The following is a 13,527-nucleotide window of genomic DNA, read 5'->3' on the forward strand; positions in this document are numbered from 1 at the left end:
ATGAAAGAGGTCACTCTTTTAAGACGTCATGGGTCACTTTATTTAAAGAACCATCAAGTGCTGGAAAAGATCAAGATTTTGAGGAATTTAAGGAATTGTGGGACACCAGCAAAGGCAAGCTTCAAAAACTGGAGAAGAACCTTTTCTATTTCAAACCATCCTCCAAATTCAGAATACTTTGGAGCTACCTGGTGTGGTGAGGCAAGGAGAGCCGTGCTGATTGGACTCGGTGAGAAAGAAGGTGGATGAGTGAGAGGCCTTGCGAATGCACCGGCGAGGTATGTGGGAACAAACCAGCTGAGAAACCAGAACCCTGCTGCTTTTCGATGTGAACACAAAGCACCATGCCGACCCTGCAGCCAACCTGGCACAAGAGGACCACAGAAGGATACACATTCCTGCTCTTCCTGTTCTTTGCCATCTTCAACCACCAGGTAAATCAATGCTTAACGTACACAAATAAGGCCTTTCACTTAACTTGCATTCAAATCTTATTTTGGGTAAGCCTGTGAATGTTCTCATTCGTCCAGGTCATCGTTGTCCTTAGTTTGCTTTGGTCAAACCTGGTGCTACCTGATGGTATTTAAAATGTAATTTAAATTAAATATTTCTTCAACAGATCTTCCCCACAATAATTCTCCATATCTCTGATTTACTGTATGAGGCAATATACCACTTTATATTTCTCATGAGACACAGCAGAGACCCTGATGACAGATGACTGTGGATAAATCCTTTTTTTAAAACATCAGCACAAAGTGGATTCTTTTTATCTTAAAATATTTTCATGTGGAGTTTGGGCTATCAGAGTTCCCACCGCTCATAGGCATTTTCTGCAGTACTTCTTCTGAAATCACTGCCTAAAAATGCCGGTTTACTGAAAAACAATGTCTTATCTGTTTTGGAAATCAAATGAAAGGAATGTTTTTTCTCAAGGGTTGGAAGAAAATAGCAAAGACACACATAAAAAAATAAGACGATAAAATCACAGAGCACAAACTTGTGCAAATTCTCTTTCATCTTCAACGCAATACAGTGAATTATCAAGTGGGTTAAGAGTGCAGGGCTGGATTTGAAGATAGGAGACGGCAGAGAATATAGGGAGACAGCAGCTCTTGTCTTCCCTTCACCAGTCGCACTGCTCTGGACAGTCTTGACAAGATGGTCCTCAGTGGATGGAAGCGTCCTCTGTCAGCCGGCCTCACAGGAGAAATCTTTGTGACACAGGTGGCAGACGAGTCAGCAGGCAGCCAAACGGACACACAGAGGTTGCAGAGTTCAGCTGCTTCTTCACCGGGGTGTGAAGATTGGGAGTGTTCGGCCAAGATACTGTCCTCCGTCCTGACACTGAGTTATAAATGACAGAGATGGCAGCTGTGGCCTCAAGTAAAGAAAATGTTCATTAGTCTCCCTAATGACAGCAAATTAGGCATTAATGATATTCTGTGACTGAGCATTAATTAATGTGATAGCTGTCAAATATAGGACCTTTAGTCAGGGACACACCCATAGACTATCATTGAGAATAAATAGAGAGGTGTGTGTTTGCATTGATGCAGGCGTGGCACTAATGCAGAGAGCAGGGTTGATAAATTGCCTGCATCAATTACAGATAGCACTCAGGTGAAAATGTGTCCTCTGTAAGTGAAGCTGGTGCTTATTAAATACTCCCACCAAGTGGGCAAATACAAACACTGCACCATCCACGCCACGCCACATCCACCCAGAGGCTGCCAATACAGTGACATGGGATGTAACTGTAAAATCCTAATTCATTTGATTAAATCATCTCATTTTTTAAATATTAAATCAACTTTATATAGATTAATCAAGTCATGCATTATGGTGTTGGTAATAATCATTAATAAGTTAAGGTTATGAGTTCAGTCTTTTAAACAATTATGAGTTGACTGGACTTGATTATTATTTTACTTCTATTTATTTTTTGTCACCTTTAATTATTCAGGAAGGAGTTTTACTGAGAGGAAGCCTCTCTTTTTCAGGAACACTATGATCACATAGTCTGATTTATTCGCCACTGAGCAGCTCCACTGGAGCGGTTGGGGATAAGAGCCATGCTCAAGGGCACATCAGTGGTGGTAATATGGGAGTGGCGAGCACTGCTTTTCACTTTCACCCACTTATCCTGCCAGTCCAGGGAATTGAACTGACAAAATTCCCCTTTCTTTCAATGGAGGCATTTTCAGTGTTACACGTGTCTCCAACTGAATCGCCTCCACACAGTTGGATTTGTTGGATCAGGTGTGTTCTTGCTTGGTTGGAATGAAAACCTGCAGCCACAGCGGCCCTTTACTGGATCCGTTTAAGACACCTGATTTAGATACAAGAGACACGTGTAACACTGAAAATGCCTCCATTGAAAAAAAGGGGACTTTTGTCAGTTCAATTCCCTGGACTTAAACCAATGCAAACATCTGGGAAGTATCTTATCATAGCATCCTCTGCGGTAAATCTGCCAAAATTCTTAACAAACTTCAATACATCCAAAACTCTGCTGCCCGCCTCCTCACCCACAACCGCTCCCGTGACCACATCAGCCCTGTTCTACAAAATCTCCACTGGCTCCCTGATCCCCAGTTCAAAGTCCTGCTCCTTGTCACCCACAAATCCCTCCACAACCAGGCCCCTTCCTACCTCACCAACCTGCTCCACCACAACTCTCGCCCACGTAACCTAAGCTCCTCCGACACAAACCTCCTCTCCCCACCCGTCAGGACCACGCACCGTACCTGGGGCGACGGAGCTTTTTCCCTTGCTGCCCCCTCCCTCTGGAACTCACTACCCAAACACATCCGTGACTGCACCGACCAGCACATCTTCAAATCACTCATCAAAACCCATCACTTCAGAACTGACGTCAACTCCCAATAATTCCACTATTTAATTTAATTTCTATTGCATCACTTCTTGTTTCTAAATGGGCCTGCTTTTTAGCCGTTTTATCATTCTGCATCCTTTTACCGTAACTTACTTCTTAAATGCAGACTGCTTGTTTTTAATGTGATCACTTGCGACCTGCTTGTTGTTATTTGCACTTGTTTTAATGTATTGGTTTTTATTGCTTTATGCAAAGTGTCTTTCAGTACCTTTGAAAAGCGCTATATAAATAAAATGTATTATTACTTTGTTCCCTCAGAGGCATTTCGGCCTCTATCTCTATAAACAGATTTCTGGTTTTAATTTGTAGTCCAAGTAGTATTGACCACATCAGAGCGTGCTTTGATTACATGTGGGTAAACAGCCCATGTGGAGAAAAGAGGTGGAGCACATTGGCCGAAATGCAACCGCAGCATCCACCGGCTCTCGTCTGGTGACGATTAAGCTCTTTATTTGGTTTTTGTTCTTATTTGTCTGCGTTCATATGCAGATGGTTTTTATATACGTAGATCCATCTAGATCCATCCATCTCTCAAACCCAAATCCATTCTTGCGTCTCAAGTTGCTAATCTGGCTGCAAACGATGACCGGTGTTCGGAAGAGGAAGTCTTATATCTGCTGGCTACACCGGAAAGCACGGCCTTAGAGGCTAAATTGGCAGACTGATAGCCGATGGGTTCAGAAATTACTTCCGCCACAAATTGCAAATAATGTAATGATTAAGTAGGAGGTTGAGCCTAATTACAAACTCTGGACAATACACATAACTTAAGGCTAATAAAAATGTGTATCAACAATGGATCAAATGACTATGTGTAATGTTAAATACTGTCGGTCACTCAGACTGAAGAACCCAGTGAGAATTAGGATCCAGCTCTGCAGCTCTACTGAGCTTTTAGCCTCTTTGAATTTGGTTCGAAAAGTCCACTCTCATCTGTATGTTTTCAGCATGGAATATTGGACTGCTGGGGGTCTGCTAGATGTGAAAATAGGCAACTGCTAAAATGTTTACAGTAAGAGCTTTTTAAGTTTATAATATGTGCTGTTTTTACAGTTTCTTCCAATGACAAATACAGTGTGAGGAGCCTTATTTCAAAGTGCTGCATATTCAACCTTCCAAGAGTGACTTTTCAGATTATCCAAAGAATAACTTTTCTCTCACTTTTTAAAATCCACATCCAGGTAACAGGCTCAGTGCTCGAGGGTCTGATAGCTAAACGGACCGAATACTGGGAGAGCTGCAACAGAACTCTAACAACAGGCACATTCTCAGGAACTGGTGAGCCTCAGTGTTCTAATGTTAGTTATAATGACTGTTATTACCTTTGCGAACACCTGTATTTATTATTCTTGTTTCACAGGAATCTACTGTAAAGGAACGTTTGACACGTTTGTGTGTTGGCCCCACTCATATCCTGGGAATGTGTCGGTCCCCTGTCCTTTTTACCTACCTTGGATCAGCATGGGTAATGTTAAAAAATGCTAATTAAAAATAAATGTCATATAACATGAATGGCTCCCTCTACGATTCAGAATTTCTTCATTAATTAATTCTGTGGAAGTGAATCAATCATAAGACAGACTCCTGTACAATCTTAGATTAAGTGTGTAAAAGTTTTGCCTTAAATGTGAAACCGTAGTCTGTCATTGGCCATGTCAGCTGCCAAGCATGGCTCTACGAACAGCAGATCTGTTCAGTTGGTTTGTCAACTGCTTTGGTCAAGAATTTAATACCTCAACAACTATCAGATGCATTTACGTCATATTTGGTAAAGTCTTTCATGGTTCCCAGATGATGAATCCTAATGACCTTGTTAATCCCCTGACTTTTCATCCAGCATAAGGTTGACAGTTGTTGAAATGGAATTGAAATGGAAAAGGCATTCATGGTACCGTTGGCAAGAATAATAACAATAAAAATAAACAGTTCACACTTGGCAAGTGTATTGCTGGATACCCAGTGGCATGCAGTGTCAAATTTGGCGCAATCTGCAATCGCTGTAACAAAAAACTTTCCATTTTGTCCTCTTACTTTTGAACCACAAGTCTCAGGGACCAAAATTCCTGGACTCTGCAGGTCCAGGTGAATCTATCCATACATGGCATGCCCATTAGCATCTAGAATCTAGATTGATTTCTGCCATTTTAAAATGTGTCCAAATCTGTTTTTTTATTACTCCTCCGACAAACTTACTTTTTCTGATCCTTGATATTCTAGAAGACATTGCTATGACCGGACCGGAAGTTTTTTCTTAAATACTGCTATTGGAAAAATGATCATATCCCCTGAACGTTTTGTGCTATTGCAACCACATTTAGTGGACTGCAGATATGATGTCTTAGTCACCATGGGAAATTTGGTGCCAATTGGTAGTGCTGCAACAGCATCGTCTAACTATACATACCGTGTTATATGCCGGTCCTTCACAGATCTCAACAACGTTAATAACATAAAAGTTTAAATTATACACTTATTAGAAGTGACCATACACCTCCAATTTAGAATTTTGCTGTATTATAATGTAAAAACGACAATAACACAACATTTCCCGGCACAGGTTAAAATGACTCCTCTCCTGTCACCCGACTGCTCTGAAAGAAGAAGCCATGCATAACAATGTGTCTTTCAACTACCTGCAGGCGACTCCAGGAGGGCACACCGAGAATGCTTAGAGAACGGGAGGTGGCGACGGAGGGAGAATTCCTCCGAGCCCTGGAGGGACGACTCAGAATGTAAGGAGGACCATTACTTCAAAGACAAGGTGAGGAGGAGGGTGTAAAATGCATAGTTTAAGTGTTGGAGCTAAAAAAAAAAGATGTTTCTCTTCATTAGTTTGGTATCCTTGTTTGTTTGCATGTGTGTGCATCCAGGAGGAAGAGATGCTTCGCCAGACAGCCCTCAGGCTCATCTCCGTCATTGGCTATTCCCTGTCCCTGTCCTCTCTCACACTGGCTACTCTCCTGATGGGCATGTTGAGGTCAGTGGCAGGGGGTCAAGGGGTTCCTGATCATCCTGCAATCCAAATAAACATAAAATTGCATGTGGAGAAAGAGCAGAATTTTGCTTTCTTATACTATAGGTTGGATCTTTTCATTTTATTTACAACTACATTATACATATATACATGATAACAGGTGGTATGTGACAAGCAGGCAGAGGGTTGTAGATGTGATGTTTGGTTTGGAGTTCATGGATTATCTTCATCTTGCAATCATGTCGAGAACTGTTGCTGTGGCTTTTCCTGCCGTGATGTAAGGCTTCGTTCACACTGCAGTTACAAGTGACCTGAATCCACTTTTAAATGTTTGATGTCATTCTGACCCGCGCTGCACTGTTTTCTAAATGAATGACAATTTTGAAAAAAAAAGTGTGCCACAGGCGGGAGCCAGCAGCAGAATCAAAACAAACAGGGAGGACAGCAGTGAAACAGTGGAGGGATAGTGAAGTTTTAGAACTCATTAGTATTTGGGATGACACTTCAGTGCAAGCTAGACTTGAAGGGTTAGACAGCCATAAGTCCTACAACACCCGTTGCTGTTGCCATGTTTGCTTCCGTAAACACCATTGTGACTTGATGCCTTCAATGATCGACTGCACATGTGGGTCACTTCAGGAGCGCGAGTTGTTCACACAGCAATCTGTAGAAAGGCCACATTTAGAGACGTAATGTGATCAGACAAACAAAAAATCGGATTTGAGCAAAAAAATCGGAATTGTGCATTAAGACCTGTGTGAACGGTGCCTTAGTTAATCATACAGTAGATGGCAACAGCCGCAGCCACTGGAAGCCAGCCCCTTGAGGCTCTTCTGAAAAAAAATTGGTGACATCACAGAGACTACATGCATTTTTTTATACAGACAATGGCAGATCCCCTCTTTACATGCACAACACACACAAATGCAATGCAGGGGAGTATTTCAGGGTCATCCATTATACAGCAACCCTGAAAATGGTTTGGGGGTTTGTTGCCTTACACACTGCCGATGGCACCTGTCCAGCAGCCAGTACATGCCATACTTGGTCAGTACGGTTGTGAAGCCAAGTCCCCATGTACTGAGCCAGGTGATATAAGAGCTTTTAAAGTTGTTTTTTTGTTTGTTTTTTAAGTGAATATGGACATAACCAACTAAAAGAGATGGGAAAGGGTTGTCGTTCAATTATCATACAATATAATTCTGCTCCTATTATAGGTTATGAATGGTCATGGAAATGTTTTAACTGTCCTTGAAAAGTCATGTTTTGAAATGTTGTCCATGAAAACATGTGGGGATCCTGATTCTTAAAACCAGCAAGCATTTCCATGTAGATGAAAAAAAATGAAATGAAAAATGATGTGACTTAATCATTTTTCATGCCTTCTGTTGTCATGACATGTGCCCTCAGTAATGTTTTTACACCTCACAGGAAGTGCTGTATGGATCAATGCTTTCCTCAAATGTCTCCTGTATCTGCTTACCAGAAAGCTCCACTGTACCAGGAACTACATTCACATGAATCTGTTTGTCTCATTCATCCTGAGAGCCATGGCTGTCATCTCTAAGGAAATCATATTATACATCATGTATTCCAAGCTACCCAAGGATGACCCTGGATGGAACTCTTACTCAAGCTCTGCGGTAAAAAGAGATATTGCCTTTTTATTCAAATATGAGCAGATACTTGAGTTCTGATTCTTTTGTAGTATTAGTAGTACCAAAGTATTTGCAACACTAATTTAACATATTTCTCAACAGATAGCAATCATGTGTAAATTCTCCAAAGTGTGCATGGAATACTTTGTGGCCTGTAACTACTTCTGGCTTTTGGTGGAGGCCATTTTCCTCCACACGCTGCTCTTCACAGCTGTGCTGACCAAGAGACGTCTGCTGAAGAAATACATGCTGCTAGGATGGGGTAAAACACATTTTATAAGTTTACAATTAATTTATAGTTTGTGTAATTAAAAACATTGTCAAACTGGTTTGATATTGAGCCTATATTAGGTGTCGCACTAAGACTCAACAGCTGCTCCTGAGTTGAACTGTAAGAATCCCTGAATGAGAGTGCAGCGACTCCAGTCCACTAGTTGGCACCATAACTTCTTTTTCAGCTCACCTCTTTCGTCGGCTTCAAAATTCCAAAATGTTGCCTTATTAGTGGCACAGTTATGCTTCTGTAAGACTAACTTAGCCATATATTATTGTCATGTCACCCCAAAAAACGCATTAACTTTCTAGTAGACAAACGCAACATGCTCCATCCCCCCTTGGGATATGCTTCAGAGCACCGCTCCGCATTAAATTCAAATGACATTGTCATAATAAGTTGTCATGGTGCTTGTCAGTGTCGGGCAGCGACTTGGAAAGTGTAGTGCCACTTTCTGAAGTTAAATGAAGCTTCACTACAGTTAAGCTACAGTAAAGCTAAAGTTAGCTAGCCCCACAGCGAAGCTAATGTTAGTCCCAAAGAAATGTAGCAAGCTAAGCTACAAACAATATGGCAAAAGTAGTTTGCTACATCAAAGCTATTTATAGATAGATACATACACACGTCCATGTATGGAGGTGTTGTCACTAAGCCTCAGCAGTTTTATTTCAGGACTCGTTTTTAAGAAAAGGGTCCTAAGTTCTCCGGTCTTATTTTTTTCCACAATCCAAATTCCCTGGCAAATAGGCTTATGTAGACCCTAACACTATCCCCTGACCCTGACCCTAACCGTAACCCCTAACCATAAACTAATGCTAAATTAAATCAGTGGAGGCAGAGGCTTATGCGGCTTATGCGACCGGGGAACATAGGACCTTTTTTCCCCAAAAGGGTCCTATGTTCCCCGAGCTGTGGCTGTAGTTAAATTAGCTAGCTACTGTAGTTAAACTAGCTAACTAGCTAACTAACTAACCTAACGCCGCTGACCAGACCGGCAAAACCAGAAATCGGCCCAACTGTATTTGTATCTAATGCTTCTGTTACTTTCCAGGAACACCTATTTTGTTTGTAACACCATGGACAGTGGTCAAGATTTTATATGAAAACACAGAGTGAGTGTTTCATTATACTTCAAAATAAATTAACTATATTTATTAAAATGTTCTCCATTGCTTGACTTTTTAAACTCCTTTCATTCCTAAGATGCTGGTCTATCGTGAACAGATGGTTCTGGTGGATAATAAGAGGCCCGATTACTTTATCAGTGTTGGTAAGTGATGTTTCTGAACCAGTACTTGGAAGCCTGTTGCACAGTACAGTTATTCAACCTGATGTTCATGTTAGATACATCATGCCGCTCCTGTGAGTCTTATTTCAACTATCAACTAAATGCCATCTGATTTCATACTGCATTTAACGCTAACGTCTTGTGAGGGCATGTGATATGGAAGCTGTTGTAATTGTAGTAAAGTCACAAGCATGACTGATTACTAATTTCTTGGTCTACAAATTCACATTGACCGAAACCTTCTAATGCTTTCATGTAAATTTAGTCTTGTCACCAGCCTTTAAATCTACCCTGACTATGTGTTGCAGGTAATTTTCTTCATATTCATCAAGATTTTGATGCTGCTGCTGTCCAAGCTGAAAGCAGATCAGGTGAAATTTACAGACTACAGATACAGGTATTTTTCCCTGCCTCAGGTGCGGACATAGTCCAGATTTTACTTTTCACACGTAGAACACAATTTGAGATTGTCGGTGTCAGAAACGTTCTCACTTCTGTTGATACACCGTTTGGTATAGGTGAGGGGTGGCGTCAGGTAGAGCATGCAGGAGGCAGGTCATGAAGCGGATTTCACCACAGTGACGGAGCCTGTTCGTAATTTGGTCATAAAAAAACAATTCTCTTGCTGTTCCTTGAACACCTTGAACTAATGATTTCAGTGTTGGTCCTTAATTACATTTGTTACTGAATCTTGTCGTCTCTCCCGTTAGACATTTTCGTTGCCATCTTTGTGAATCACCCTTTGAATCACCAATCTTTGGAGAAGAAATGTCATCAACATGGCCACACACCGGGCAATGAGCGGCCTTATGAGATTATACAGACCTAGTGCTAGGGAGCTGGCAGGGTAAACTGCTTTTGATGTCCGGTCCGACTGATTTGCATGTTTGCGTTCTCACATTCAGCCCAGTTAGGTAATGTCTAGATCATTTGAGGTTTGCAGTACATGTGTGAAAGGGGCTTAACTAACTGCCTCCAAATCCAAATGTCAGGAAATGTGACCTTCAGAGCGATTTCCTAAGTGGTGTCTTTAAACAGTAAGATAGGTTTCTGCTTAAACATTAAATGTCAACCTCCACAAATTCAACCTCTGGCTTCTTTACAATAAATGTTGCCGCGGGAGGAGAGTTCATGCAAACATTTACAAAGCTTAACTTTGTCCTCTAGTTGGTCCTTTGCACTTTGAATCATGTGCCAGTATACATTTTACATACTTTTCCCAGCATGTGTCCTAACAGTCTTTATGCACCACTGAATGTCCTTCAGCTTGGCCAGAGCTACACTGGTACTGATCCCTCTGCTGGGAATCCATGAAGTAGTCTTCACTGTGCTGGTAGATGAATGTGTGGAGGGCAGTAGCCGCTACGCCAGGAACTTCATCAACCTCACCCTCAGCTCGTTTCAGGTAAAACCTGTAAATAACATTCATGACATACAAGTCATTTTGCTCTAAGTCCTCATCAACCATAATTTGTCATGTGTGCCTCCTTTAGGGATTCCTGGTTGCTGTGCTGTACTGTTTTGCTAACGGAGAGGTACATTTCTTCTGTATGCACTGTTAATTTCATGGAGGTTGAGGACATTAAGAATTTGAAGCTTAGGAACAAGGTGAACTAGTAATTTCTTGTTTTGTTGTCTTTTGTTGGTTTGGACTTTAAAGCTGCAACAATCAATAGTCTCTGTATTAACAAAAATGCGTAATGTGAAGCTGTCATTCATTGTTACAAAGTATTAATTATCAGACAATTATCCTCCAACTATCCGGTTATCTATCCAGCTCCAACTTTATTGCCCTCAGAGCTTTTCAGCCTTTTTTTGTCGTTGTTTTGGTTTCGGACTACAAACTCTGCTTAACTTAACCTAATATCCAGCAGCAGGCAGTTGTTTTTTGAAAAACATTCATAAAAACCAACTGTATGTTACCTGTTATTGTGTCTCCGAGTTTCCCAAACTATTAAACGTTACATTAAAGTTGTACTACGGTCTGTAAAGAAAACGTAATGCTTAGAGGTTTATGACAGTCACACTGCATTTGTGAATAGGCAGTTTACGTTTTTTTTGCACAACGTTTGTTTTAATACTTACGTTGATTTAGCTGTTTACCTGGTCTCTGCGCCCAACCTCACAGTGAGCCCAGCGCAAAAAAAATATCACGTAAAGGCCTCTTAGCCCTAGGCTGGCTCCCGGTTCGCATTGACATGCCTGTCCCTCCTCTCTGCTGGACTGTTGGTGTCTGTGTGTCCCACTGAGTGAGTAATCTAGTAAAGCTAGACTCTCTGGGGACCCGTCCAGTGCAACAGAATCCCAGTAACATTTAAGAGCTCTTTGCGTCTCTAACTGTACACAATCTTGAACAGATCTAAATTAAGAAGTCCCTGTAAAAGCTGAAATGCTGCCCCCTATTTTTTCGTAGGCTAGGAACTACACATTGACCTTTAAATATGTAGCGGTATCACTGTCGACACTTTTCTTTGTACTGGCATTTAGGTTCAAGCTGAACTGAAGAAGCGCTGGCAGCTTTTCCTGTTCACCAACCACTTCCAAGTCAGGAGCTGTTTTCAGAGCGTGCCCCTCAAGCACCTGTGGAAGTGCACCCGAGGGCGGCGCCAACAGTGCTCTCGGCAGAGTGACTCCTATGACGAGGGCGGCACCTCCACAACACATCCGCATCTGCTTCAGGTGGCTGTACACGGAGGAGGTGGGACACTTGGACTGGGAGAGGTCAAAGGTCAGGGGTTGAAGGGGTGTGACACAACAGGGCTCGACTGTCTCACCAGAAAAAGCCTGTACAGTAGTGATGGGGAGATGACGCTCGGCGAGACCATGGAGGAGATTCTGGAGGAAAGCGAGTTCTGATCCCCTTTAGCAGTTGGACTGAAATAGTTATTAAGAAACAAATTCTTCCAAAGAAGAATTAACAACAGGGCAATTGTGACAACTTATTAGGGAACATAATATAAGTGCATGTTACTCTATTTTAAGTGCAACATCAATTCAGTTGAGTTTTGTGGACCCTTAAAATGAAGACCTTCATTATTGTTTACATTGTGCTCATAAAACCGCCCTTTATAGTTGACAAATGGATAGAGCTTGACCTAGCTAAATAGTTAAGTTTCCATCAGTAGTCCACTGTGTGCATTGTATTTAAAGGTCCTATGAAGTTTTATTACTACCGTATTTTTCGGATTCGAAGTCTCACCAGCCGAAAATGCATAATAAAGAAGGGAAAAACATATATAAGTCGCACTAGAGTATAAGTCGCATTTTTTGGGGAAACTTATTTGATAAAATTCAACACCAGGAAACGACATTTCATCTTGAAAGGCAATTTAAAATAAAAACAGAATAGAGAACAACAGGCTGAATAAGTGTACGTTATATGACGCATCAACAACGACCTGAGAACGTGCCTGGTATGTTAACGTAACATATTATGGTAAGAGTCATTCAAATAACTATAACATATAGAACATGCTATACGTTTACCAAACAATCTGTCACTCCTAATCACTAAATCCAATGAACTCTTCTTCCTCGGTGTCACTTCTGAACAACTCCGCCAACTCCAAGTAGCAGGTAGCATCTTTTTTTTCACAATGCACTTCTGCCATGTCCCGCCCCCGCCAAATTTTGATTGGTTGACGTGTGTGTGTGACGACTGCTGATATACGCCTAGTCTCTTACGTGACTGACATAAATAATAGCCCGGGCTATTATTTGATATTTTACGGTAATGTGTTAATAATTTCACACATAAGTCGCTCCAGAGTATAAATCGCACCCGCGGCCAAACTATGAAAAAAACTGCGACTTATAATCCGAAAAATATGGTACTCCCTTAATGTGATGAGTTTCCTGTTGGATCATGGCAGCAAATATTCAATCTTGGGCATTGGTTATGGAGGGTTTGATTGAATAGGACAGGCAGAAAGGAAGATGATGAACATTGGGATTGTTTAAACATTTGTAGTAATTAAGGAACTATTAAGGTACACTAACTAAGGCTATAGCTACGTTAACATTACCGTCACATGTGGCTAGGATCTGATTTTTTTTCTCTCTCATGTGACAAAAAATCTGATTTTTTTCAAATCAGATCAAGCCACTTCCATATGTGGTCCTAAATCATGTGACTGCTTTGAGAACAGTCATATCGAAATTCACGTGTATTTCTCCATCATGCTTCACTCAGCAGGCGCCCATCAGTATTCCATCTAGTCCCGCCCTTCTGTGCTGTGATTGACTAGTACTTGTTGCCTTGATGTGTCCTTCTAATTGGATGCTATGCGGATATGAGTGACAACTCTGTTTGGCAAATTTTAGCTAAGCTTGCTCATTCCATCATGCTCATTCCATGCTTCACTTATAACAAAAAATGCGCCAAACGAAGTTGCCACTGATCGGGCAATAGCAAGGTGCTCTCCTACACTGTGA

The 13,527-nt window shown here is 41.4% G+C and overlaps 1 protein-coding gene across 1 annotated transcript; it reads left to right on the forward strand.

The window, feature by feature from the left end:
- Nucleotides 1–344: 344 nt before the first annotated feature.
- On the forward strand, nucleotides 345–11,949 carry glp2r (glucagon-like peptide 2 receptor; the record flags this gene model as incomplete). The annotated part of the gene is made up of 13 exons (XM_083933349.1): nucleotides 345–434; nucleotides 4,081–4,177; nucleotides 4,260–4,364; nucleotides 5,539–5,660; nucleotides 5,770–5,876; nucleotides 7,360–7,516; nucleotides 7,634–7,793; nucleotides 8,857–8,917; nucleotides 9,009–9,075; nucleotides 9,402–9,490; nucleotides 10,360–10,498; nucleotides 10,587–10,628; nucleotides 11,581–11,949. The coding sequence occupies 13 exons, from the start codon at nucleotides 345–347 to the stop codon at nucleotides 11,947–11,949; spliced, it is 1,605 nt and encodes a 534-aa protein (XP_083789475.1).
- Between the last annotated feature and the right edge of the window lie 1,578 nt (nucleotides 11,950–13,527).

Source organism: Echiichthys vipera, assembly GCF_963691815.1.
Source record: "Echiichthys vipera genome assembly, chromosome: 18".
Lineage (NCBI taxonomy): Eukaryota > Metazoa > Chordata > Actinopteri > Perciformes > Trachinidae > Echiichthys > Echiichthys vipera.